The sequence below is a fragment of the Pristiophorus japonicus genome, chromosome 9 (genome assembly GCF_044704955.1).
Source record: "Pristiophorus japonicus isolate sPriJap1 chromosome 9, sPriJap1.hap1, whole genome shotgun sequence".
NCBI lineage: Eukaryota > Metazoa > Chordata > Chondrichthyes > Pristiophoridae > Pristiophorus > Pristiophorus japonicus.
In genome coordinates, this window is record NC_091985.1 from 207,896,794 (window position 1) to 207,921,926 (window position 25,133).

The 25,133-nt window shown below is 45.6% G+C and overlaps 1 protein-coding gene across 1 annotated transcript in view; it reads left to right on the forward strand.

The window, feature by feature from the left end:
- LOC139273549 (zinc finger protein 850-like) overlaps window positions 1–25,133 on the forward strand; it is a 700,279-nt gene that overhangs the window by 633,647 nt on the left and 41,499 nt on the right. Inside the window, exon 9 of the mRNA XM_070890500.1 lies at window positions 17,130–18,242. Coding sequence (XP_070746601.1) covers window positions 17,130–17,968 — 839 coding nt within the window. The 3' untranslated portion in view covers window positions 17,969–18,242. The remainder of the gene's footprint in view (window positions 1–17,129; window positions 18,243–25,133) is intronic.

Consider the following 25,133-nt stretch of genomic DNA (forward strand, 5'->3'; position numbering starts at 1 on the left):
ATGGGCCATTGCAGAGGGAGCTTTGCTCTGTATCTAACCCTTGCTCTACCTGCTCTATGAGCTTTTATGGGTCGGTTTAGGGGAAACTTTCCTCTGTATCAAACCTATACTCTACCTGCCCTAGTTGTATTTGATGGGACAGTGTAGAGGGAGGTTTACTCTGTTTCTAATCTGTCCTGTGCCTGCCCGGGCATTGTTTTATGGGACAGTGTAGAGGGAATTTTAAGCTGTATATAATCTGTGCTGTATCTGTTCTGGGAGTGTTTGTTGGGACAGTGTAGAATAAGGTTTACTCTGTATCTATCCCATGCTGTACCTGCCCTGGGGATATTTGATAGGACAGTGTAGAGGGAGCTTTACTCTCTGCCTAACCTGTGCTGTACCTGCCGTGTGAGTGTTTGATGGGACAGTGTAGAGGGAGCTTTTCTCTGTATCTAATCCATGCTGTACCTGCCCTGGGAGTGTAGAGGGAGTTTTACTCTATCTAATTTTGCTGTACCTGCCCTGCAAGTGTTTGATGGGGCAATATTGAGGGAGCTTTATTCTGTATCTGGCCCGTGCTATACCTGCCCTGGGAGTTTTGGATGGGACAGTGTAGAGGGAGCTTTACTCTGTATCTAACCCTGTGCTGTACCTGTCCTGAGAATGTTTGATGGGACAGTGTAGATAGAGGTTTACTCTGTATCTAACACAGGTTGTACCTGTTCTGCGAGTGTTTGATGGGATAATGTAGATTGAGATTTATTGTGTATCTAACCTGTGCTAACCTAGCAAGTTGTGAGGAGGATGCAAAGAATCTACAAAGGGATATAAAGAGGCTAAGTAAGTGGGCAAAAAATTGGCAGATGGAGTATAATGTGGGAAAATGTGAGGTTATCCACTTTGGTAGGAAAAATAAAAAAACAAATTATTATTTAAATGGGGAGCGATTACAAAATGCGGTGGTACAAAGGGATCTGGGGTCCTTGTATATTAAACACACAAAAAGTTAGCATGCAGTACAGCAAGTAATTAGGAACGCAAATGGAAATTTTGTTTTTTATTGCAAGGGGGATGGAGTATAAAAGTAAGAAAGTCCTTCTACAACTGGACAGGTCGTTGGTAAAACCACACCTGGAGAACTGCGTACAGTTTTGGTCTCCTTTATTTAAGGAGGGGTATACTTGCACTGGAAGCAGTTCAGAGAAGGTTCCCGAGGTTGATTACTGAGATGAAAGGGTTATATGAAGGAAGGTAAAGCAGGTTGGGCCTATATGCATTGGAGTTTAGAAGACTTCGAGGTGATCTTATTGAAATGTATAAGATTCTAAGGGGGCTTGACAGGGTAAATGCAGAGAGGAAGTTTCCCCTCTTGGGGGAATCTAGAACTAGGGGGCATAGTTTCCGAATAAGACGTCGCCCATTTAAAACTGAAATGAGGAGGAATTTCTTATCTGAGCATTGTGAATCTTTGGAATTCTCTACCTCAGAGAGCTGTGCAGGCTGGGTCATTGAATGTATTTAAGGTGGGGATAGACAGATTTTTGAATGATAAGCGAGTCAAGGTTTATGGGGAGTGGGAGGGGAAGTTGAGTTGAGGAGAGGATCAGATCAGGCATGATTTGGCTCGAGGGGCCAAATGGCCTACTACTGCTCCTATTTCTATGTTCTATACCTACCTTTTGAGTGTTTGAAGGGATACTGGAGAGGGAGATTTGCTCTGTATCTAATCCGTGCTGTACCTGCCCTGGCAGTGTTTCATGGGACAGTGTAGAGGCAGCATTACTGTGTATTAAGACCTAAGGTTGCAAGCCATATAGTCCAGGGGCCTTTTCCACCTTTCGTCTCATTATTTTACTGTGCACTTTTTGTTTAGTGATTACTTTAAGTTCCTCCCTCGCTATAGCCCCTTGATTATCTATTATTGGGATGTTTTTAGTGTCTGCTACCGTGGACTGATACAAAATAATTGTTCAAAGACTTTGCCATTTCCATGTTCCCCATTATTAATTCCCCAGTCTCATCCTCTAAGGGACCAACATTTACTTTAGTTACCCTATTCTTTTTACATATCTGGAGAAGCTCTTCCTATCTTTTTTATATTGCTTGCTAATAATCTCATAATCTATCTTCCCTCTCTATTATTTCTTTAGTCATCATTTGCTGTTTCTTTCAAATATTTGCCAATACTCTGGCCTCCCACTAATCTAGGCCACTTTGTATGCCATTGTTTTCAAATTGATACCATCCTTTACTTCCTCAGTTAGCCACGCATGGTTCTCCCTTCGCTTAAAATCTTTCCTTCTCACTAAAATATATTTTTGTTGAGAGTTATGAAATATCTCCTTTATTGTCTGTCACTGCTTCTCAACCATCTCGCACTTGAATCTATTTTCCCAGTCGACTTTCACGAACTTTTTTTAATACGTGCACGGGATGTGGGCATCACTGGCAAAGCCGGCATTTACATAGAAACATAGAAAATAGGTGCAGGAGTAGGCCATTCGGCCCTTCGAGCCTGCACCACCATTCAATAAGATCATGGCTGATCATTCACCTCAGTACCCCTTTCCTGCTTTCTCTCCATACCCCTTGATCCCTTTAGCCATAAGGGCCATATCTAACTCCCTTTTGAATATATCCAATGAACTAGTATCAACAACTCTCTGCGCTAGAGAATTCCACAGTTAACAACTCTGAGTGAAGAAGTTTCTCCTCATCTCAGTCCTAAATGGCTTACCCCTTATCCTTAGACTGTGTCCCTTGGTTCTGGACTTCCCCAACATCGGGAACATTCTTCGTGCATCTAACCTATCCAGTCCCGTCAGAATTTTATATGATTCTATGAGATCCGCTCTCATCCGTCTAAACTCCAATGAATACACGCCCAGTCGATCCAGTCTCTCCTCATATGTCAGTCCTGCCATCCCGGGAATCAGCCTGGTGAACCTTCGCTGCACTGCCTCATTAGCAAGAACATCCTTCCTCAGATTAGGAGACCAAAACTGAACACAATAGTCCAGGTGAAGCCTCACCAAGGCCCTGTACAACTGCAGTAAGACCTCCCTGCTCCGATACTCAAGTCCCCTAGCTATGAAGGCCAACATACCATTTGCCATCTTCACCACCTGCTGTACCTGCAAGCCAACTTTCAATGACTGATGTACCATGACACCCAGGTCTCGTTTCCTAATCTGCCACCATTCAGATAATATTCTGCCTTCGTGTTTTTACTACCAAAGTGGATAACCTCACATTTATCCACATTATACTGCATCTGCCATGTATTTGCCCACTCACCTAACCTGTCCAAGTCACCCTGCAGCCTCTTGGTGTCCTCCTCACAGCTCACACTGCCACCTAGCTTAGTGTCATCTGCAAACTTGGCGATATTACACTCAATTCCTTCATCTAAATCATTAATGTATATTGTAAATAGCTGGGGTCCCAGCACTGAGCCCCGTGGCACTCCACTAGTCATCGCCTGCCATTCTGAAAAGACCCATTTATTGCGACTCTCTGCTTCTTGTCTGCCAACTAGTTCTCTATCCACGTCAGTAGATTACCCCCAATACCATGTGCTTTAATTTTGCACACCAATCTCTAGTGTGAGACCTTGTCAGATGGCTTTTGAAAGTCCAAATACACCACATCCACTGGTTCTCCCTTGTCCACTCTACTAGTTACATCCTCAAAAAATTCTAGAAGATTTGTCAAGCTTGATTTCCCTTTCGTAAATCCATGCTGACTTGGACCGATCCTGTCGCTGCTTTCCAAATGCGCTGCCATTTCATCTTTAATAATTGATTCCAACATTTTCCCCACTACTGATGTCAGGCTAACCGATCTATAATTACTTGTTTTCTCTCTTCCCTCCTTTTTTAAAAAGTGGTGTTACATTAGCTACCCTCCAGTCCATAGGAACTGATCCAGAGTGGATAGATTGTTGGAAAATGATCACCAATGCATCCACTATTTCTAGGGCCACTTCCTTAAGTACTCTGGGATGCAGATTATCAGGCCCCGGGGATTTATCGGCCTTCAACCCCATCAATTTCCCTAACACAAGCTCCCGCCTAATGAGGATTTCCTTCAGTCCCTCCTTCTCACTAGACCCTCGGTCCCCTCGTATTTCTGGAAGGTTATTTGTGTCTTCCTTCGTGAAGACAGAACCAAAGTATTTGTTTAACTGGTCTGCCATTTCTTTGTTCCCCATTATAAATTCATCTGAATCTGACTGCAAGGGAGCTACGTTTGTCTTCACTAATCTTTTTCTCTTCACATATCTATCGAAGCTTTTGCAGTCAGTTTTTATGTTCTCAGCAAGCTTACTCTCACACTCTATTTCCCCCCTCCTAATTAAACACTTTGTCCTTCTCTGCTGAATTCTAAATTTCTCCCAGTTCTCAGGTTTGCTGCTTTTTCTGGCCAATTTATATGCCTCTTCCTTGGATTTAACATTATCCTTAATTTCCTTTGTTAACCACAGTTGAGCCACCTTCCCCGTTTTATTTTTACTCCAGACAGGGATGTACAATTGTTGAAGTTCATCCATGTGATCTTTAAATGTTTGCCATTGCCTATCCCTTTGTCAACTCTTTAAGTATCATTCGCCAATCTATTCTAACCATTTCACGTCTTCTACCATCGAAGTTACCTTTCCTTAAGTTCAGGACCCTAGTCTCTGAATTAATTGTGTCACTCTCCATCTTAATAAAGAATTCTACCATATTATGGTCACTCTTCCCCAAGGGGCCTCGCACAACAAAATTGCTAATTAGTCCTTTCTCATTACACATCACCCAGTCTAGGATGGCCAGCACTCGAGTTGGCTCCTCGACATATTGGTCTAGAAAACCATCCCGAATACACACCAGGAAATCCTCCTCCACCGTATTGCTACCAGTTTGGTTAGCCCAATCAATATGTAGATTAAAGTCGCCCATGATAACTGCTGTACCTTTATTGCACGCATCCCTAATTTCTTGTTTGATGCTGTCCCCAACCTCACTACTACTGTTTGGTGGTCTGTACACAACCCCAACTAGCGTTTTCTGCCCTTTGGTACTCCGCAGCTCCACCCATGCAGATTCCACAACATCCAAGCTAATGTCCTTCCTTACTATTGCGTTAATTTCCTCTTTAACGAGCAACGCTACCCCAGCTCCTTTTCCTTTTCGTCTATTCTTCCTGAATGTTGAATACCCCTGAATGTTGAGTTCCCAGCCTTGCTCACCCTAGAGCCATGTCTCTGTGATGCCAATTATATCATATTCGTTAATTGCTGCCTGCGCAGTTAATTCGTCCACTTTATTATGAATGATCCTTGCATTGAGGCACAGAGCCGTCAGGCTTGTCTTTTTTACACACTTTACCCCTTTAGAATTTTGCTGTAATGTGGCCCTTTTTGATTTTTGCCGGGTTTCTCTGCCCTCCACTTTTACTTTTCTTCTTTCTATCTTTTGCTTCTGCCCCCATTCTACTTACCTCTGTCTCCCTGCATAGGTTCCCATCTCCCTGCTATATTAGTTTAACCCCTCCCCAACAGCACTTGCAAACACTCCCCCTAGGACACTGGTTCCGGTCCTGTCCAGATACAGACCGTACTGGTCCCACCTCCCCAAGAACCGATTCCAATATCCCAAGAATTTGAATTCCTCTCTTCTGCACCACTCCTCAAGCCACGTATTCATCTGAGCTATCCTGCGATTCCTACTCTGACTAGAACGTGGCACTGGTTTATTGCCCTTCAGAGGATGGTGGTGAGCCACCTTGAACCGCTGCTGTCTGTGTGGTGATGGTACTCCCACAGTTAAGGAGGGAGTTGCAGGAATTTGACCTAGCGACAATCAAGGAACGTCGATGTGCTTTCAAGTCCGGATGGTGTATGATTTAGAGGGGAATATGGAGGTGGTGGTGTTCCCACGTGCTTGCTGCCCTTGTCCTTCTAGGTGGTAGAGGTCGCGGGTTTCGAAGCCTTGGCGAGTTGCTGCAGTGCATCTTGTAGATGGTACACACTGCAGCCACGTTGCGCCGGTGGTGAAGGGAGTGGATGTTTAAGAACATAAGAAATAGGAACGGGAGTAGGCCATACGGCCCCTCGAGCCTGCTCCGCCATTTAATAAGATCATGGCTGATATGATCATGGACTCAGCTCCACTTCCCGCTCCCCATAATCCTTTACCCCCTTATCGTTTAAGAAACTGTCTATTTCTATCTTAAATTTATTCAATGTCCCAGCTTCCACAGCTCTCTGAGACAGCGAATTCCATAGATTTACAATCCTCTGAGAAAATAAATTTCTCCTCATCTCTGTTTTAAATGGGTGGCCCCTTATTCTAACATCATGTCCTCTAGTTCTAGTTTCCCCCATCAGTGGAAACATCCTCTCTGCATCCATCCTGTCAAGCCCCCTCATAATCTTATACATTTCGATAATATCACCTTTCATTCTTCTGAATTCCAATGAGTAGAGGCCCAACCTACTCAACATTTTCTTATAAGTCAACCCCCTCATCCCCGGAATCAACCTAGTGAACCTTCTCTGCACTGCCTCCAAAGCAAGTATAGCCTTTCGTAAGTATGGAAACCAAAACTGCACACAGTATTCCAGGTGTGGCCTCACCAATACCTTATACAGCTGTAGCAAGACTTCGTTACTTTTATACTCCATCCCCTTTGCAATAAAGGCCAAGTTTCCATTGGCCTTCCTGATCACTTGCTGTACTTGCATACTATCCTTTTGTGTTTCATGCACAAATGCCCCCAGGTCCCGCTGTACTGCGGCACTTTGCAATCTTTCTCCATTTAAATAATAACTATCTCTTTGATTTTTTTCTGCCAAAGTGCATGATCTCACACTTTCTAACATTATACGTCATCTGCCAAATTTTTGCCCACTCACTTAACCTGTCTATATCCTTTGGCAGATTTTTGTGTCCTCCTCACGCATTGCTTTTCCTCCCATATTTGTATCATCAGCAAACTTGGCTACGTTACACTCAGCCCCTTCTTCCAAGTTGTTAATATAGATTGTAAATATTTGGAGTCCCAGCACTAATCCCTGTGGCAGCCTACTAGTTACTGGTTGCCAACCAGAGAATGAACCATTTATCCCGACTCTCTGTTCTCTGCCAATCCTCTATCCATGCTAATATATTATCCCCAACCGCGTGAACTTTTATCTTGTGCGGGAGGAGCCAGGCCCAGATAAAAGGGCCCGAGAGTCAGAGGAGCCAGCTGGTGTAGGGACAAAAAGTTAAAAAAAATTCAAAATCGAAGTGTGACGTCACAACCAAGCGGGTAAGTGATTGGCTGGTGGATTGGTGAGTATTTTTCTTTTTCTTTTCAGGAGGAAACCTTTGGCATTGTTGTAAGTATGATCTGCCAGTAAATATATGTGATCTTTATTATCTCAGGAGAGCCAGTTAATTGAATCGGCTGTTTGCTGAGTAACGGCTGGGTGTGTTGTGCTAAGGTTTAGTTTAGTTCTACTTGATATTTCCGAGTGTAACTAGAGGGATGGCAAGGCAGCCCAGTCCTATGGATTGCACATCCTGTGGCATGTGGGAAGTCCCGGGTGCTTCGCGCAGCCGGGGCGACCATGTGTGCAGGACGTATCTCTGTGTTTTGGAACTTGAGCGGCAGCTGGGGTCACTGCTCTCAGTCTCGCGGATGCACCGCAACGTGGATAGCACGTTTCTAGAGGCGGTCACCCCAGAGCTTAAGAGTGTGCAGGCAGAGAAAGAGTGGGTGACCTCCAGACAGAAGAGGAGGACTAGGCAGCTAGTGCAGGAATCTACTGAGTGCATCTTGCTCACCAACCGGTACTCTGTTCTGAATACCGGTGGAGGCGATGGTGACTCTGGGGAGTGCAGCCAGAGCCAAGTCCACGGCACCTTGGGTGGCTCAGCTGCACAGGGGGGAGGAAGAAGAATGGAAGAGCTATATTGGTAGGGGATTCAATAGTCAGGGGAGCAGACAGGCGTTTCTACGGCCGCAGACGTGACTCCAGGATGGTATGTTGCCTCCCTGGTGCCAGGGTCAAGGATGTCACTGAGCGGCTGCAGGGCATTCTGGGGGGAAGAGGGTGAACAGCCAGAGGTGATGGTCCACATCGGTACCGATGACATAGGTAGGAAGAGGGATGAGGTCCTGCATGCAGAGTTAAGTGAGCTAGGAAAGAGATTAAAAAGCAGGACCTCAAAGGTTGTAATCTCCGGATTACTCCCAGTGCCACGAGCTAGTGAGTACAGAAATAGGAGGATAGAGCAGATGAATACGTGGCAGGAGAGATGGTGCAGACGGGGGAGGGCTTTTGTATCCTGAGGCATTGGGACCGTTTCTGGGGGAGGTGGACCTGTACAAGCCGGACAGGTTGCACCTCAACAGAGCCGCGACCAATATCCTCGCTCGTGCTGTTGGGGAGGGTTTAAACTAGCTTGGCAGGGGAATGGGAACCTGAAACTAGATTCAGTAGGGAGGGGAGTAAAGCTGGAATTAGAAAGCTAAAATAAAGAAAGTGAATTTGAAGGAGAGAGGAAACAAGTAGGAAAAAAGGGTAAAAAAACTTTGTCTAAATGGACATAGTATTTGTAACAAAATCGATGAGTTGACGGCACAAATTGAGACAAATGGGTACGATCTGATAGCCATTACAGAGACGTGATTACAAGGTGACCAGGGCTGGGAATTAAATATTCAGGGGTACTTGACAATCCGGAAGGACAGACAGAAAGGGAAAGGAGGTGGGGTAGCTCTATTGAAAAAGGATGGAATCACTGCAATAGTGAGAGACGATATTGGCTCAAATGATGAAGGTGTTGAAACAGTTTGGGGTGGAGATAAGGAACAATAAGGGGGAAAAAGTCACTGGTGGGTGTAGTCTATAGGCCCCGAACAGTAGCAACTCTGTTGGTTGGAGCATAAATCAGGAAATAATGGGGGCTTGTAAAAAGGGAACAGCAATAATCATGGGTGATTTTCACCTCCATATTGATTGGACAAATCAAATTGGTCAGGGTAGGCTTGAGGAGGAGTTCATAGAATGCGTAAGGGACGGGTTCCTTGAGCAGTATGCAACGGAACCAACTGGGGACAAGCTATCTTAGATCTAGTCCTGTGTAATGAGACAGGATTAATAAACAATTTCCTAGTAAAGGATCCCCTCGGAATGAGTGATCATAGCATGATTAAATTTCAAATTCAGATGGAGGGTGAGAAAGTTGGATCTCTAACCAGTGTACTAAGCTTAAATAAAGGAGACTATGAAGGTATGAGGGCAGAGTTGGGTAAATTAGACTGGGAAAATAGATTAAAGTGTAAGACGATTGATGAACAATGGTGTACATTTAAGGAGATATTTCACAACTCTCAAGAAAAATATATTCCAGTGAGGAGGAAAGGATGTAAGAGAAAAGATAGCCATCCGTGGCTACCTAAAGAAATAAAGGATGGTAGCCAATTAAAAACAAGGGCATACAAAGTGACCAAAACTAGTGGGAGGACAGAAGATTGGGAAGCTTTTAAAAGCCAGCAAAGAATGACTATAAAAATGATTAAGAAAGGGAGATAGACTATGAAAGTAAACTAGCACCAAATATAAAAACAGATAGCAAGAGTTTCTATAGGTACATAAAAATGAAAAGGGTGGCTAAAGTAAATGTTGGTCCCTTAGAGGACGAGACCGCGGAATTAGTAATGGGGAACATGGAGATGGCAGAAACTCTGAACAAATATTTTGTATCAGCCTTTCATCATCATCATAGGCGGTCCCTTGTATCGAGGATGACTTGCTTCCACGTCAAAAAGGGATGAGATCACAGGTGCTTCAATGAAGGACCTAATATTCCAGGTCCCAAACTACATCCTGAAGGGTGGAAGATACCTGTTAAAAATCCAGCCATCACACTGGCTAATCCACCAAAACGACTGGAGACCTGCTCTGCTGCACGGACCTAGTGCGAACAGGCCTGTGCTGCCCCTGGGCTCTCGCCTCTTCTGGCCCCAAACACACGCCTCCCCTGGGCCCCGAACACATCGCTGCATGATCATTCGCCGCTCCTGCACCCCAACTTCGCTGCTCCTGCTGTAGCTGCCCAAGCTCCAATCCCCGACCTGGACCTTGATGACATCCAATCCAGCTGCCCTCTTCGCTGCCGTCACCCTCCTTCAGCTCGCGCTGTACCTTGCAGTGGTATGCCGCCACGCCACTCCAGGCCACTGGTCGCCGCTCCTTTCATGGCCCCAAGAGACCATCAGCGGCAGGTCAGGGCCATAAAAGGAGCGGCAACCAGCAGCCTGAAGCAGCGTGGCGGCACATACACCCGATAGAGGGCACTAACAATATTCCAACAGTGGATAGTCTAGGGGCTGTCGGGGGGGAGGAACTTAACACAATCACAATCACTAAGGAGGTGGTACTCAGTAAGATAATGGGACTAAAGGCAGATAAATCCCCTGGACCTGATGGCTTGCATCCTAGGGTCTTAGGAGAAGTAGTGGCAGGGATAGTGGATGCATTGGTTGTAATTTACCAAAATTCCCTGGATTCTGGGGAGGTACCAGCAGATTGGAAAACTGCAAATGTAACACCCCTATTTAAAAAAGGAGGCAGACTAAAAGCAGGAAACTATAAACCAGTTAGCCTAACATCTGTGGTTGGGAAAATGTTGGAATCCATTATTAAAGAAGCAGTAGCAGGACATTTGAAAAAGCAAAATTCATCAGGCAGAGTCAGCATGGATTTATGAAGGAGAAGTCCTGTTTGACAAATTTGCTGGAGTTCTTTGAAGATGTAACAAACAGGGTGGCTAAAGGGGAACCAGTGGATGTGGTGTATTTGGACTTCCAGAAGGCATTTGACAAGTTGCCACATAAAAGGTTACTACACAAGATAAAAGTTCATGGGGCTGGGGATAATATATTAGCATGGATAGAGGATTGGCTAAACAGAGAGTCGGGATAAATGGTTCATTCTCTGGTTGGTAACCAGTAACTAGTGGGCTGCCGCAGGGATCAGTGCTGGGACCGCAGCAATCTATATAAACGACTTGGAAGAAGGGACTGAGTGTAACGGAGCCAAGTTTGCTGATGATACAAAGATGGGAGGAAAAGCAATGTGTGAGGAGGACACAAAAAATCTGCAAAAGGACATAGACAAGCTAAGTGAGTGGGCAAAAATTTGGCAGATGGAGTATAATGTTGGAAAGTGTGAGTCGTGCACTTTGGCAGAAAAAAATCAGAGCAAGTTATTATTTAAATGGAGAAAGATTGCAAAGTGCCGCAGAACAGCGGGACCTGGGGGTACTTGTGCATGAAACACAAAAGGATAGTATGCAGGTACAGCATGTGATCAGGAAGGCCAATGGTATCTTGGCCTTTATTGCAAAGGGGATGGAGTATAAAAGCAGGGCAGTCTTGCTACAGCTATATAAGGTATTGGTGAGGCCACGCCTGGAATACTGCGTGCAGTTTTGGTTTCCATATTTACAAAAGAATATACTTGCTTTGGAGGCAGTTCAGAGAAGGTTCACTAGGTTCTGGGGATGAGGGGGTTGACTTATAAGGAAAGGTTGAGTAGGTTGGGCCTCTACTCATTGGAATTCAGAAGAATGAGAGGTGATCTTATTGAAACGTATAAGATTATGAGGGGGCTTGACAAGGTGGATGCAGGGAGGATGTTTCCACTGATGGGGGAGACTAGAACTAGAGGACATGATCTTAGAATAAGGGGCCGTCCATTTAAAACAGAGATGAGGAGAAATTTCTTCTCTGAAGGTTGTTAATCTGTTGAATTTGCTGCCTCAGAGAGCTGTGGAAGCTGGAACATTGAATACATTTAAGACCGAAATAAACAGATAAGGGGGCAAGGGGTTATGGGGAGCGGGCGGGGAAGTGGAGCTGAGTCCATGATCAGATCAGCCATGATCTTATCAAATGGCGGAGCAGGCTCAAGGGGCCGTATGGCCTACTCCTGCTCCTATTTCTTATGTTCTTATTTGGCACCTCGTCAAATGCCTTCTGGAAATCCAAATACACCACATCCACCGGTTCCCCTTTATCCACCCTGTTCATCTTCAAAGAACTCCAGAAAATTTGTCAAACAGGACTTCTCCTTCATAAATCCATGCTGATTCTGCCTGACCGAATGTTGCTTTTCCAAATGTCCTGCTACTGCTTCTTTAATACTGGAATCCAACATTTTCCCAATCACAGATGTTAGACTAACTGGTTTATAGTTTCCTGCTTTTTGTCTGCCTCCTTTTTTAAATAGGGGTGTTACATTTACAGTTTTCTAATCTGCTGGGACCTCCCCAGAATCCAAGGAATTTTGGTAAATTACAACCAATGTTGGTGGGGGTGGATGGGGTGCCAATCAAGCGGGCTGCTTTGTCCTGGATGGTGTCGAGCTTCTTGAGTGTTGTTGGAGCTGCACTCATCCAGGCAAGTGGAGCGTATTCCATCACACTCTTGGCTTGTGCCTTGGTGGAAAGGCTTTGGGGAGTCGGGAGTGACACACTCGTCGCAGAATACCCAGCCTCTGACATGCTCTTGTTGCTACAGTAGTTATGTGACTAGTCCAGTTAAGTTTCTGGTCAATGCTGAACCTCAGGATGTTGTTGGTAGGGGATTCAGCTATGCTAATGCCATTGAATGTTATGGGGCGGTGGTTAGACTCTCGCTTGTTGGAGATCGTCATTGCCTGGCACTTGTGTGGCGCGAATGTTACTTGCCACTTATCAACCCAAGCCTGAATGTTGTCCAGGTCTTGCTGTATGCGGGCAAGGACTGCTCCATTATCTGAGGAGTTGCGAATGGAACTGAATACTGTGCAGTCATCAGCGAACATCCCCACTTCTGCTTTCATACCTTTTGTAATCGTCTTTATTTAGAATCAGGACACTGGTTTGAGATCTGACTTTCTCACCCCCCAACTGAATTTGAAATTCGACCATGTTATAATCACTTTTTCTGAGAGGATCCTTTACTGTGAGATCATTTATTAATCCTGTGTCATTACACAATACCAGTTCGAAGATAGCCTGCTCCCTGGTTGGTTCTGCAACGTACTGTTCAAGGAGACCATCCCGGATACATTCTTATAAACTCTTCCTCAAGTCTACCCTGGCCAATTTGATTTGTCTAATCAATATGAAGATTAAAATCGCCTATGATTATTGCCAATCCTTTCTTACAAGCCTCCATTATTTCTTGATTTATACTCCATCCAACAGTGTAGCTACTGTTAGGGGGCCTATAGACTACGTCCACCAGTAACTTCTTCCCCTTATTATTTCTTATCTTCACCCAAACTGATTCTACATCTTGATCTTCTGAGCCAATATAATTTTTCACTACTGCACTGACCTCATCCTTTATTAACAGAGCTGCCCCACCTTTCCCTTTCTGTCTATCCTTTTGAATCATCAAATACCCCTGAATATTTAGTTCCCAGCCTTGGTCACCTTGCAACCACGTCTCTGTAATGGCTATCAGATCATACCAATTTGTATCAATTTGTGCCGTCAACTCATCTATCTTGTTATGAATGCTGCGTGCATTCAGATAAAGAGCTTTTAATTTTGTCTTTTTACCATTTTTTGACCCCACGTTCTGATACACTCTTATTTTTATACATTCTGTCCCTTCCTGTTACACTCTGGTTATCATTTCCCCCACCGCTACCCTGCTCTATTGCCTTCTCCTTGCTCTTTGACTTTTTAAATTTCTGCTCACCTGAACCCCCCCCCCCCCCCACCCACTATTTAGTTTAAAGCCCTCTTTACAGCCCTAGTTATTTGCCAGGACACTAGCACAAGCCTGCTTCAAGTGAAGCCAGTGCCAACGGAACAGCTCCCTCTTGCCCCAGTATTGGTGCCAGTGTCCCATAAATCAAAATCCATTTCTCCCACACCAGTCTTTGAGCCACGTGTTCATCTTTCTGATCTTATTTACCCTATGCACATTTGCTCGTGGCTCGGGTAGTGATCCAGAGATTATTGCCTTTGTGGTTCTGCTTTTTAATTTAGCCCCTAGCTGCTCAAAATCCCTCAGCAGAACCCCTTTCTTTGTTCTACCTATGTCATTGGTCCCTACGTGGACCACAACAACTGGATCTTCCTCCTCCCACTCTCCAGCCCAGAGGCGATGTCCTTAACCCTGGCACTGCGCAGGCATCACAGCCTTCGGGACTCACGCTCTCGGCTGCAGAGAACAGTATCTATCCCCCTAACTTTACTCTTTCCTATCACTACAACATTTCTTTTTACTCCCCCCACTTGAATGGCCTCCTGTACCACGGTGCTGTGGTCAGTTTGCTCATCCTCCCTGCAGTCCCTGCCCTCGTCCAAACAGGGAGCAAGAATCTCGTAACTATTGGACAATTGCTGAGGCTCCTCCATCACTACCTCCTGGATCCCCACAGCTGCCTCACTCGTAGTCTCACCCTCCTGTCCCTAACACGGACCAAATTTGAATTGATGAATCTAAGGGGTGTGACTGCCTCCTGGAACACAGGGTCCAGGTAACTCTCCCCCTCCCTGATGTGTCGCAGTGTCTGCAGCTCGGACTCCAGCTCATCAACGTGGAGCCGAAGTTCCTCGAGCAGCCAACACTTACTGCAGATGTGGTCGCCGTGGACCTCAATGGGGTCAACCAGCTCCCATATGCAGCAGCAGTAACACATCGCCTGCCCTGCCATCTCGAATGTATTTAGTTAAGTTTTCACTTTTTGAAAGTTAAGATTTTTAATCCCAGCTCTTAATTTAAACCAATGCCCAAGAAAAGAGAGAAAAACTGACCAACCAATCACTTGCCTGCTTTCCTGTGATGTCACACTTTGAATCTTTTTACTTCTTATCCTCCCAGGTCACGTGGTGCTGTTTCGGCTGTCTGCTCGGCTGACTCACGCCCTTTGTAGGCTTACCGCTGTTCCTGCTCTCGCGCCCTTTCCGAAGTCCCGCTGCTCGGCTGACTCACTCCTTTCGTGCCATTCATTTTCGTGCCCTTTCCGAAGGGATGGGCGCAAGTAGGTTTTTCCCCTCGTGTTGGTTCTCTCACCACCTGCTGCAGGCCCAGTCTGGCAGTTATGTCCTTCAGCACTCGGCCAGCTCAGTCAGTAGTGGTGCTACCGAGCCAGTCTTGATGGACATTGAAGTCCCCCACCCAGAATACATTCTGTGCGCCTTGTTATTCTCAGTTCTTCTCCCAGGTGTCCAACATGGAGGAGTACTGATTCATCAGCTGAAGGAGGGCGGTAGGTGGTAATCAGCAGGAGGTTTCCTTGCCCATGTTTAACCTGAAGCCACGAGACTTAATGGGGTCCGGAGTCAATGTTGAGGACTCCCAGGGCCACACCCTCCCGACTGTATACTACTGTGCTGCCACTGGTGGGATGGTGATGGAGGAGTCTGGGACATTGGCTGAAAGGTATGATTCTGTGAGTATGACTATGTCAGGCTGTTGCTTGACTAGTCTGGGACATCTCTTCCAATTTTAGCACAATTCCCCAGATGTTGATGAGAAAGACTGGGCTGGGTGGGCCGTTGTCGGGTCCGTAGCCGGTGCGGAGGTCGATGCCGGGTGGTCTGAAAGTTTTATTCTTATGATTATTTTTCGCAGCGGTGGATCAATTGATGAATCAATATGAGCTTATTGAATGGCGGAGCAGGCTCGAGGGGCCAAATGGCCTACTCCTGCTTCTAATTCTTATGTGTTTATTCCCTAGCCCAGATCCTGTCTCTATATTAAGAGCAATGGTCCCAGCACTGACCCTGGGGACACCACTGTTTACATCCCTCCAGTCTGAAGAACATCCATTAACCACTACTCTCTGTTTTCTGCCCTTTACCCAACTTCCTCTCCACGTGGCTCCACTCCCTTTAATACCATGAGCCTTAATTTGATCAACAAGCCTCCTGTCCGGCACCTTATCAAACACCTTTTGACAATCCATCGACACAACATCCACTGCATTTCTTTTCTCACTGCACTGTGTTATTTCCTGCAATAATCCCTGCTGTCTGTCCTGAATGACCAAATGTTGCGACGTTTACTTCTGTAGCCAGAATCCCTCGCGCAGGGGTAAAGTGCTCTATCAATGACACCAGGAGCCCAGACACGGGACCGGACTGTGCTCTGAGCAGGCGCAGTGCCAGTGGTGGAGGTGGTCTGAGGCGGAAGAGACGTTCCACGAGTCGGTAGGAGCTTCTGGGCTCAGTGGAGGAATTGGACCCCTCGGTGGGCTGGGCAGATTCAGAAACACCTGGTGTAGGCCTCAGGCCCTGTGTTTGACCCGCGGTGATAGACCCGACTACTCGGGGTAACTAGCCGAATTCTTGGACAGGATCACGGCGCCGACGTGGCCATCTTGGTACAGGAGCTGAGGGCAGGCGGAGCTTTAGGATCCCAGTGACCAGGAGAGAAAATAAAATAATTTCCTCATTTATTCTCAATATGCACACGAGGGATGTAGAACTGAACCCAACCAGAGAAGCGGGAGTGAGAAAACTGCAGATGGAAGCAAGAAATGATGGATGTGGTGCGATGAGTTTGGATTTCAGCACAGGGTGGAGGGAGAATGTGTGGTATGGGAAGTTACAGCTTTGGGAGAACAAGAGAGGAAAGAATGTTCCTTAGAAACTAGGATTGTCTGTCCTCAATTTCTATCCTGCCCTTCCAGTGCTGACTTTTGTAAACTCCTTTTACAGGATATTAGAAGAGGAGGATTTACAGACGGGAAACTCGAACCAATCATATCAAGATCTGACAGTCACTCGATTCACCTGAATATCATCAGCCTTTGAATGTGGAAGGAGAAGTGCTTGTCTGTTCTGTCTGTGGGAAAAGATTTCAAACATCAGTGTGACTGGTAAAGCACCGAGACACACACACCCGAGTGAGAGTGTTCCAGTGCCCTGACTGTGGAAAGAGCTTGAACCAGTTACACAGCCTGAAAAAACATCGCACCATTCACAGCGGGGAGAAACCGTACACGTGATCTGTGTATGGACGAGACTCCAACTGATCGTCCAATCTGGAGAGACACAAGGACACCCGCACCATGGAGAAACCGTGGGAATGTGGGGACTGTGGGAAGGGATTCAATTGTCCCTCTGCGCTGGAAACTCATCGACGCTGTCACAACGGAGAGAGGCCATTCACCTGCCCCGTGTGTGGGAAGGGATTCACTCGTTCATCCCACCTCACTGAACACCAGCAAGTTCACACTGGGGAGACGCCGTTCACCTGCACTGTGTGTGGGAAGGGATTCACTTATTCATCCAGACTGCTGGCACACCAGCGAATTCACAACAGGGAGAGGCCATTCACCTGTCCTGTGTGTGGGAAGGAATTCACATATTCATCCAGCCTGCTGGCACACGAGCGAATTCACACTGGGGAGAGGCCATTCACCTGCTTCGTGTGTGAGAAGGGATTCACTCGTTCATCTGACCTGCTGAGGCACCAGCGAGTTCACACTGGGGCGAAGCCGTTTACCTGTCCTGTGTGTGGGAAGGTATTCACTCGATCATCCGACCTGCGGACACACCAATGCACTCACAGTGGGGAGAGGCCATTCATCTGCTCCGAGTGTGGTAACGGCTTCACTTACTTATCCAACCTGCTGACACACCAGCGAGTTCACACTGGGGAGAGGCCATTCATCTGCTCTGAATGTGGGAAGGGTTTCACTCGATCATCTCACCTGCTGGAACACCAGCGAACTCACACTGGGGAGAGGCCATTCATCTGCTCTGAATGTGGGAAGCATTTCACTCAATCATCCCACCTGCTGACACACCAGCAAGCTCATACTGGGGAGAGACCGTTCACCTGCACTGAGTGTGGGAAGGGATTCACTCGATCATCCGACCTGCTAAGACACCAGCGAGTTCACACTGGGGAGAGGCCGTTCACCTGCTCTGAGTGTGGGAAGGGATTCACTGATTCATCCAACCTGCTGAGACACCAGCGAGCTCACAAGTGACTGCAGGGGTTGGACTCTGCTGTTATTGTTGCCGTTAATCACATCCAGGACTGAACCATGTTCACTCGGACTGTGGGGTTTGTTGCCGCTGGTGTAATTAATCCCTATAACTGGGCTGGAGTTTAATTTTCTGGATATCATAGAATCATAGAATGGTTACAGCACAGAAGGAGGCCTTTCGGACCGTCGAGCCCGTGCCGGCTCTCTGCAAGAGTACTTCAGCTAGTCCCACTCTCCGCCCTTTCCCTGTGGCCCTGGAAATGTTTTATTTCAGGTACTTATCCAATTCCCTTTTTGAAAGCCACGATTGAATCTGCCTCCACCAGCCTTTCAGGCCGTGCATTCCAGATCCTAACCACTCGCTGCTTAAAAAAGTTTTTTCTCATGTCGCCTTTGGTTCTTTTGCCAATCACCTTGAATCTGTGTCCTCTGGTTCTCAATCCTTCCACCAATGGGAATATTTTCTCTCTACTCTGTCCAGACCCCTCATGATTTTAGAACACCTCTATCAAATCTCCTCTCAACCTTCTCTGTTCTAAGAAGAACAACTCCAGCTTCACCAGTCTATCCATGTAACTGAAGTCCCTCATCCCTGGAATCATTCTTCTAAATCTTTTCTGCACCCTCTGTCAAACCACTGTCAAATAAATCAGCTTTGCTTCCTACATGCAGTGAGTCGATTCCTTGATTTCTCCAAGAGGAGACTAATTGATGTCCTGTTACCCACTGTTCCATTTTTGAACCTTTTCTCCTTTGTTAAAGGAAGACTTGTATTTATAAAATGCTTTTCACAGTGATGTTGGTTGAAGGCTAAATATTAGCCAGGACACCGGAGAGATCTCTTTTCTTCAAAATAACGTCATGGAATCTTTTATGCCCACTTGAGAGGTCAGATGCTTCTGATTCATTTTTTTAATTCATTCAAGGGATGTGGGCGTCGCTGGTAAGACCAGCATTTATTGCCCATCCATATTTGCTCTTGAGAAGATGGCGGGGAGCCACCTTCTTGAACTGCTGCTGTCCATGTGGTGATGGTACTCCCACAGTACTGTTAGGGAGGGAGTTCCAGGATTTTGACCCAGCAACAATATAGGAACGGCAATATGCTTCCAAATCAGGATGGTGTGTGACTTAGAGGGGAACGTGGAGGTGGTGGTGTTCCCATATGCCTGCTTCCCTTGTCCTTCTAGGTGGTAGAGGTTGCAGGTTTGGGAGATGCTGCGGAACAAGCCTTGGTGTGTTGCTGCAGTGTAGCTTGTACACGGTAAACACTGCAGCCACGGTACGTCGATGATGGAGGGAGTGAATGTTTAAGGTGGTGGATGGGGTGCCAATCAAACGGGCTGCTTTGTCCTGGATGGTGTTGAGCTTCTTGAATGTTGTCGCAGTTGCACTCATTCAGGCAAGTGGAGAGTATTCCATCACACTCTTGACTTGTGTCTTGTAGATGGTGGAAAGGCTTTGGGGAGTCAGGAAGTGAGACATTCACGCAGAATACCCAGACTCTGACCTGCTCTTGTTGCCACAGTATTTATGTGGTTCGTCCAGTTAAGTTTCTGGTCAATGGTAACCCTGAGGATGTTGCTGGTAGGGGATTCGGCTATGGTAATGCCACTGAATATAATGGGACGGTGGTTAGACTCTTGCTTGTTGGAGATAGTCATTGCCTGGCACTTTTGTGTCATGAATGTTACTTGCCACTTATCAGCCCAAGCCTGAATGTTGTCCAGGTCTTGCTCTATGCCATCATCTGAGGAGTTGTGAATGGAACTGACCACTGTGCAGTCATTAGCGAACATCCCCACGTCTGACTTTTTGATGGAAGGAAGGTCATTGATGAAGCAACTGAAGATGGTTGGGCCTAGGACACTGCCCTGAGGAACTTCTGTCGCAATGTCCTGGGGCTGTGATGATTGACCTCCGATCACCACAACCATCTTCCTTTGTGCTGGGTATGATTCCAGCCAGTGGAGAGTTTTCCCCCTGATTTCCATTGCCTTCAGTTTTACTAGGGCTCCTTGATGCCACACTTGGTCAAATTCTGCCTTGATGTTGAGGGCAGTCACTCTCACCTCACCTCTGGAATTCAGCTCTTTTGTCAATGTTTGGACCAAGGCTGTAATGAGGTCTGGAGCCAAGTGGCCCTTGCAGAACCCAAACTGGTTATCGGCATTGGTGAGTAAATGCCGCTTGATAGCGACACCTTCCATCACTTTGCTGATGATTGAGAGTAGGCTGATGGGGCGGTAATTGGCCAGATTGGATTTGTCCTGCTTTTTGTGGACAGGACATACCTGGGCAGTTTTCCACATTGTTGGATAGATGCCAGTGTTGTAGCGGTACTGGAATAGCTTGGCTAGATTCGCGGCTCGTTCTGGAGCACAAGTCTTCAATACAACAGCCGAGATGTTGTCGGGGCCCTTTGTAATCTCCATTTAAGTATTAAGTTGCTTTTTTATTTTTCCTGCCAAGTGGATAACCTCATACTTTCCCACATTATACTCCATCTGCCAAATGTTTGCAGATTCTTTGTCCTCCTCACAACTTGCTTTCCCACCCATCTTTGTATCATCAGCAAACTTGGCTACATTTCACTCGGTCCCTTCATCCAAATCATTACATTAACAGTTTCAGATTTATATGGTTTTACCAATCAGATTTTCAGAGGTGACGGCGTCTGTTTCTAAACATGTGACTATTTTATCGATGATCTTCTGTAGATGAGGTGCTGTTTAATGTCTTGTACAGCTGGAGCTGACATTCAGTTAATCCGCAGTGTCAGGTCTGATGGTGTCAAACATCCTTTACTGGAATCGCAGCTTCATGGTTAGAAAAGCTGGCTGAATGTTCGGGTTAATGTTCTTCACTAAACGCAGAACATGTGATGGTGGTTTTGTTATTTCTGTTTGTTATTCTCGGTGAGCGATTTCCTCCATTGCACAAGAGGCGTTGGCTCCAGTTTATATCTGAAAGACAGTGAAACATTCAGTTTAAACTCCTGTCTGTGTGTTCAGCAGTCCAGGAGTAGGGATATCTGCAGGATACCTGGAATAATTTTAATACAATGTTAATACCAGCAACATAAAGCAATTTTTGAGTACTAGTTTATAAAGATAAACCTAATTCATAAGAATACTTTGTGCCATGGTTCAATAACACTTCTAATATTCATAAAGCCTGTTTCAATACCTTTTTAATATTGCACCACGTTTCCGTAAATGTTCAATCATTGGCACATGCCCGCCTGTCATTCTGGCCTCTCCATATAATTGCAGAGACAGCACTTTCCAGTCCATCTATGTAAGTTTGAGAATCATAGAAATTTACAGCACAGAAGGAGTCCATTTGGCTCATCGTGTCAATGCCAGCCAAAAAAGAGCTAATCCCACTTTCCAGCTTTTAGTCCGTAGCCTTGTAGATTATGGCACTTCAAGTGCATAGCCAAGTACTTTTTAAATATGGGGAGGGTTTCTGCCTCTACTACCCTTTCAGGCAGTGAGTTCCAGACCCCCACCATCCTGGGTAAAAATAATTCCCTTCAAATCCTCTCTAAACCTTCTACCAATTACTTTAAATCTATGCCACCTGGTTCTTGACCCCTCTGCTAAGGGAAATAGGTCCTTCCTATCTAGTCTATCCAGGTTCCTCATAATTTTACACACCTCAATTAGGTCTTCCCTCAGCCTGCTTTGTTCCAATGATAACAACACCAGCCTCACCAATCTTTCCTCATAGCTAAAATTCTCCAGACCAGGCAATATCCTCGTAAATCTCCTCTGTACCCTCTCTAGTGCAAACACATATTTCGTGTAACGTGGTGACCAGAACTGCACGCAGTACTCTAGCTGTGGCCTAACTAATGTTTTATACAGTTCAATCATAACCTCCCTGCTCTTGCATTCTATGCCTCAGCTAATAAAAGCAAGTATTCCGTATGCCTTCTTAACCACCTTAATCTACTAGTCCTGCTATCTTCAGGGATCTGTGGACATGCACTCCAAGGTCCCTCTGTTCCTCCACACTTCTTAGTATCCTACCATTTATTGTGTATCCCATTCCTTGTTAGACATCCCCAAATTCATTACCTCACACTTCTCCGGATTGAATTCTGTTCTGCCCACCTGATCAGTCCATTGATATCTTCCTGCAGTCTACAGCTTTCTTCCTCATTATCAACCACACCAATTTTTGCATCATCTGCAAACTCCTTAATCATAGCCCCTACATTGAAGTCTAAATCATTGATAAAAAGGGACCTAGTATTGTGTCCTGCTAAACCCCACTGGAAACAGCCTTCCAGTCACAAAATCAACATCCACCATTACCCTCTGCTTCCTGCCTCTGAGCCAATTTTGGATCCAACTTACCACTTTGCCCTGGATCCCATGGGTTATTATTTTCGTGACCAGTCTGCCGTGTGGGACCTTTATCAAAAGCCTAAGATCCATATCATATGCACTTCCCTCATTGACCTTCCTTGTTACTTCCTCAAATAATTCAATCAAGTTAGTCAGATACGACCTTCCCTTAACAAATCCATGCGTACTGTCTTTCGAAATGAAGATTTACCCAAGGTTAGGCTGACTGACCTGTAATTACTCGGTCTATTCCTTTCTCCCCTTTTAAACAAAGGTACAATGTTAGCAGTCCTCCAGTCATTCGGCACCACACCTATAGCCAGAGAGGATTGGAAAATGATGATCAGAGCCCCTGCTATTTCCTCTCTTGCTTCTCTTAACAGCCCGGGATATATTTCATCTGGGCCTGGGGATTTATTCACTTTCAAAGATGCTCAACACTTTGATACTTCCTCTCTCACTATGTTTATTTCATCCAATATTTCACACACCTCCTCTCCGATTGCAATGTGTGCATCGCCCCTCTCTTTTGTGAAAACAGACGCAAAGTACTCATTAAGTACCATACACATGTCTTCCGCCTCCACGCACACATTACCTTTATGGTCTGTATAATAGGCATTATTCTTTCTTTAGTTATCCTTTTGCTCTTAATGTATTTATTAAACGGCTTTGGGTTTTCCTTGATTTTACATGCTCTCTCTTTGCTTTCCTAACTTCCTTTTTAATTTCATGCCTGCACTTTCTATACTCCTCTAGGGTTTCTGCAGTATTGAGCCCTCGGTATTTGTCATAAGCCTCCCTTTTAAAAAAATTATCCTACCCTGTATGCCCCTTGACATCCAGGGGGCTCTAGATTTGCTAGTCCCACCCTTTTTCTTCAAGGGCACATACTTGCCCTGAACCTTCACGATCTCCTTGAATGCCTCCCACTGCTCTGACACTGATTTACCTGCAAGTAGCTGTTTCCAGTCCACCTTGGCTAAATCTTAGCTTAGTAAAATTGGCTTTTCCCCAATTGAGAACATTTATTGCCGGTCTATCTTTGTACTTTTCCATAACTAACCTAAATCTTACTGAATTATGATCCCTAGCACCAAAATGCTCTCTCACTGATACCCTTTCCACCTGCCGAGCTTCATTCCCTTAAAAAAAAAAGTCCAGAACCGCTCCCTCACTTGTGGAGATTGCTCCGTACTGGCTAAAAAAGCACTCCTTTTTTATGAATGCATTTTAGGAATTCTACACCCTAATTCTATCCCATTTAGTATTGGGATAGTTGAAATCCCCTACTCTTACTGCTCTATAGTTTTTGCACTTCTCAGAAAGAGAGGGTGAATAGCCAGTTGTTGTGGTGCATATAGGTATCAACGATATAGGTAAAAAACGGGATGGGGTCCTACGAGACGAATTTAGGGAGCTAGGAGCTAAATTAAAAACTAGGACCTCAAAAATAGTAATCTCAGGATTGCTACCAGTGCCACGTGCTAGTCAGAGTAGGAATCGCAGGATAGCTCAGATGAATACGTGGCTTGAGGAGTGGTGCAAAAGGGAGGGATTCAAATTCCTGGGACATTGGAACCGGTTCTGAGGGAGGTGGGACCAGTACAAACCGGACGGTCTGCACCTGGGCAGGACCGGAATCAATGTCTCACGGGGAGTGTTTGCGAGTGCTGTTGGAGAGAAGTTAAACTAATATGGCAGGGGGATGGGAACCTATGCAGGGAGACAGAGGGAAGTAGAATGGGGGCAGAAGAAAAGTAAAAGTGGAGGGCAGAGAAGCCTAAGCCAAAAAACAAAAAGGGCCACATTACAGCAAAATTCTAAAGGGGCAAAGTGTGTTAGAAAGACGAGCCTGAAAGCTCTGAGCCTCAATGCGAGGAGTATTCAGAACAAGGTGGACGAATTAACCTCGCAGATAGCAGTTAACGGGTATGATGTAATTGGCATCACGGAGACATGGCTCCAGGGTGACCAAGGCTGGGAACTCAACATCCAGGGGTATTCAACATTTAGGAAGGATAGACAGAAAGGAAAAGGAGGCGGGGTGGCATTGCTGGTTAAAGAGGAAATTAATGCAATAGTAAGAAAGGACATTAGCTTGGATGATGTGGAATTGGTATGGGTGGAGCTACAGAAAACGCTAGTGGGAGTTGTGTACAGACCACGAAACAGGGGTAGTGAGGTTGGGGACAGCATCAAACAAGAAATTAGGGATGCATGCTATAAAGGTACAGCAATTATCATGGGTGACTTTAATCTACATATTGATTGGGCTAACCAAAATGGTAGCAATGCGGTGGAGGAGGATTTCCTATATTAGGGATGGTTTGCTAGACCAATATGTCAAGGAACCAACTGGGGAGCTGGCCATCCCAGACTGGGTGATGTGTAATGAGAAAGGACTAATTAGCAATGTTGTTGTGCGAGGCCCCTTGGGGAAGAGTGACCATAACATGGTAGAATTCTGTGTTAAGATGGAGAGTGACACAGTTAATTCAGAAACTAGGGTTCTGAACTTAAGGAAAGGTAACTTCGATAGTTTGAGGCATGGATTGGCAAGAATAGACTGGCAAATTATACTTAAAGGGTTGATGGTGGATAGGCAATGGCAAACATTTAAAGATCACATGGATGAACTTCAGCAATTGTACATCCCTGTTTGGAGTAAAAATAAAACTGGGAAGGTGGCTCAACCGTGGCAAACAAGGGAAATTAAGGATAGTGTTAAATTCAAGGAAGAGGCATATAAATTGGCTAGAAAAAGCAACTAACCTGAGGACTGGGAGAAATTTAGAATTCAGCAG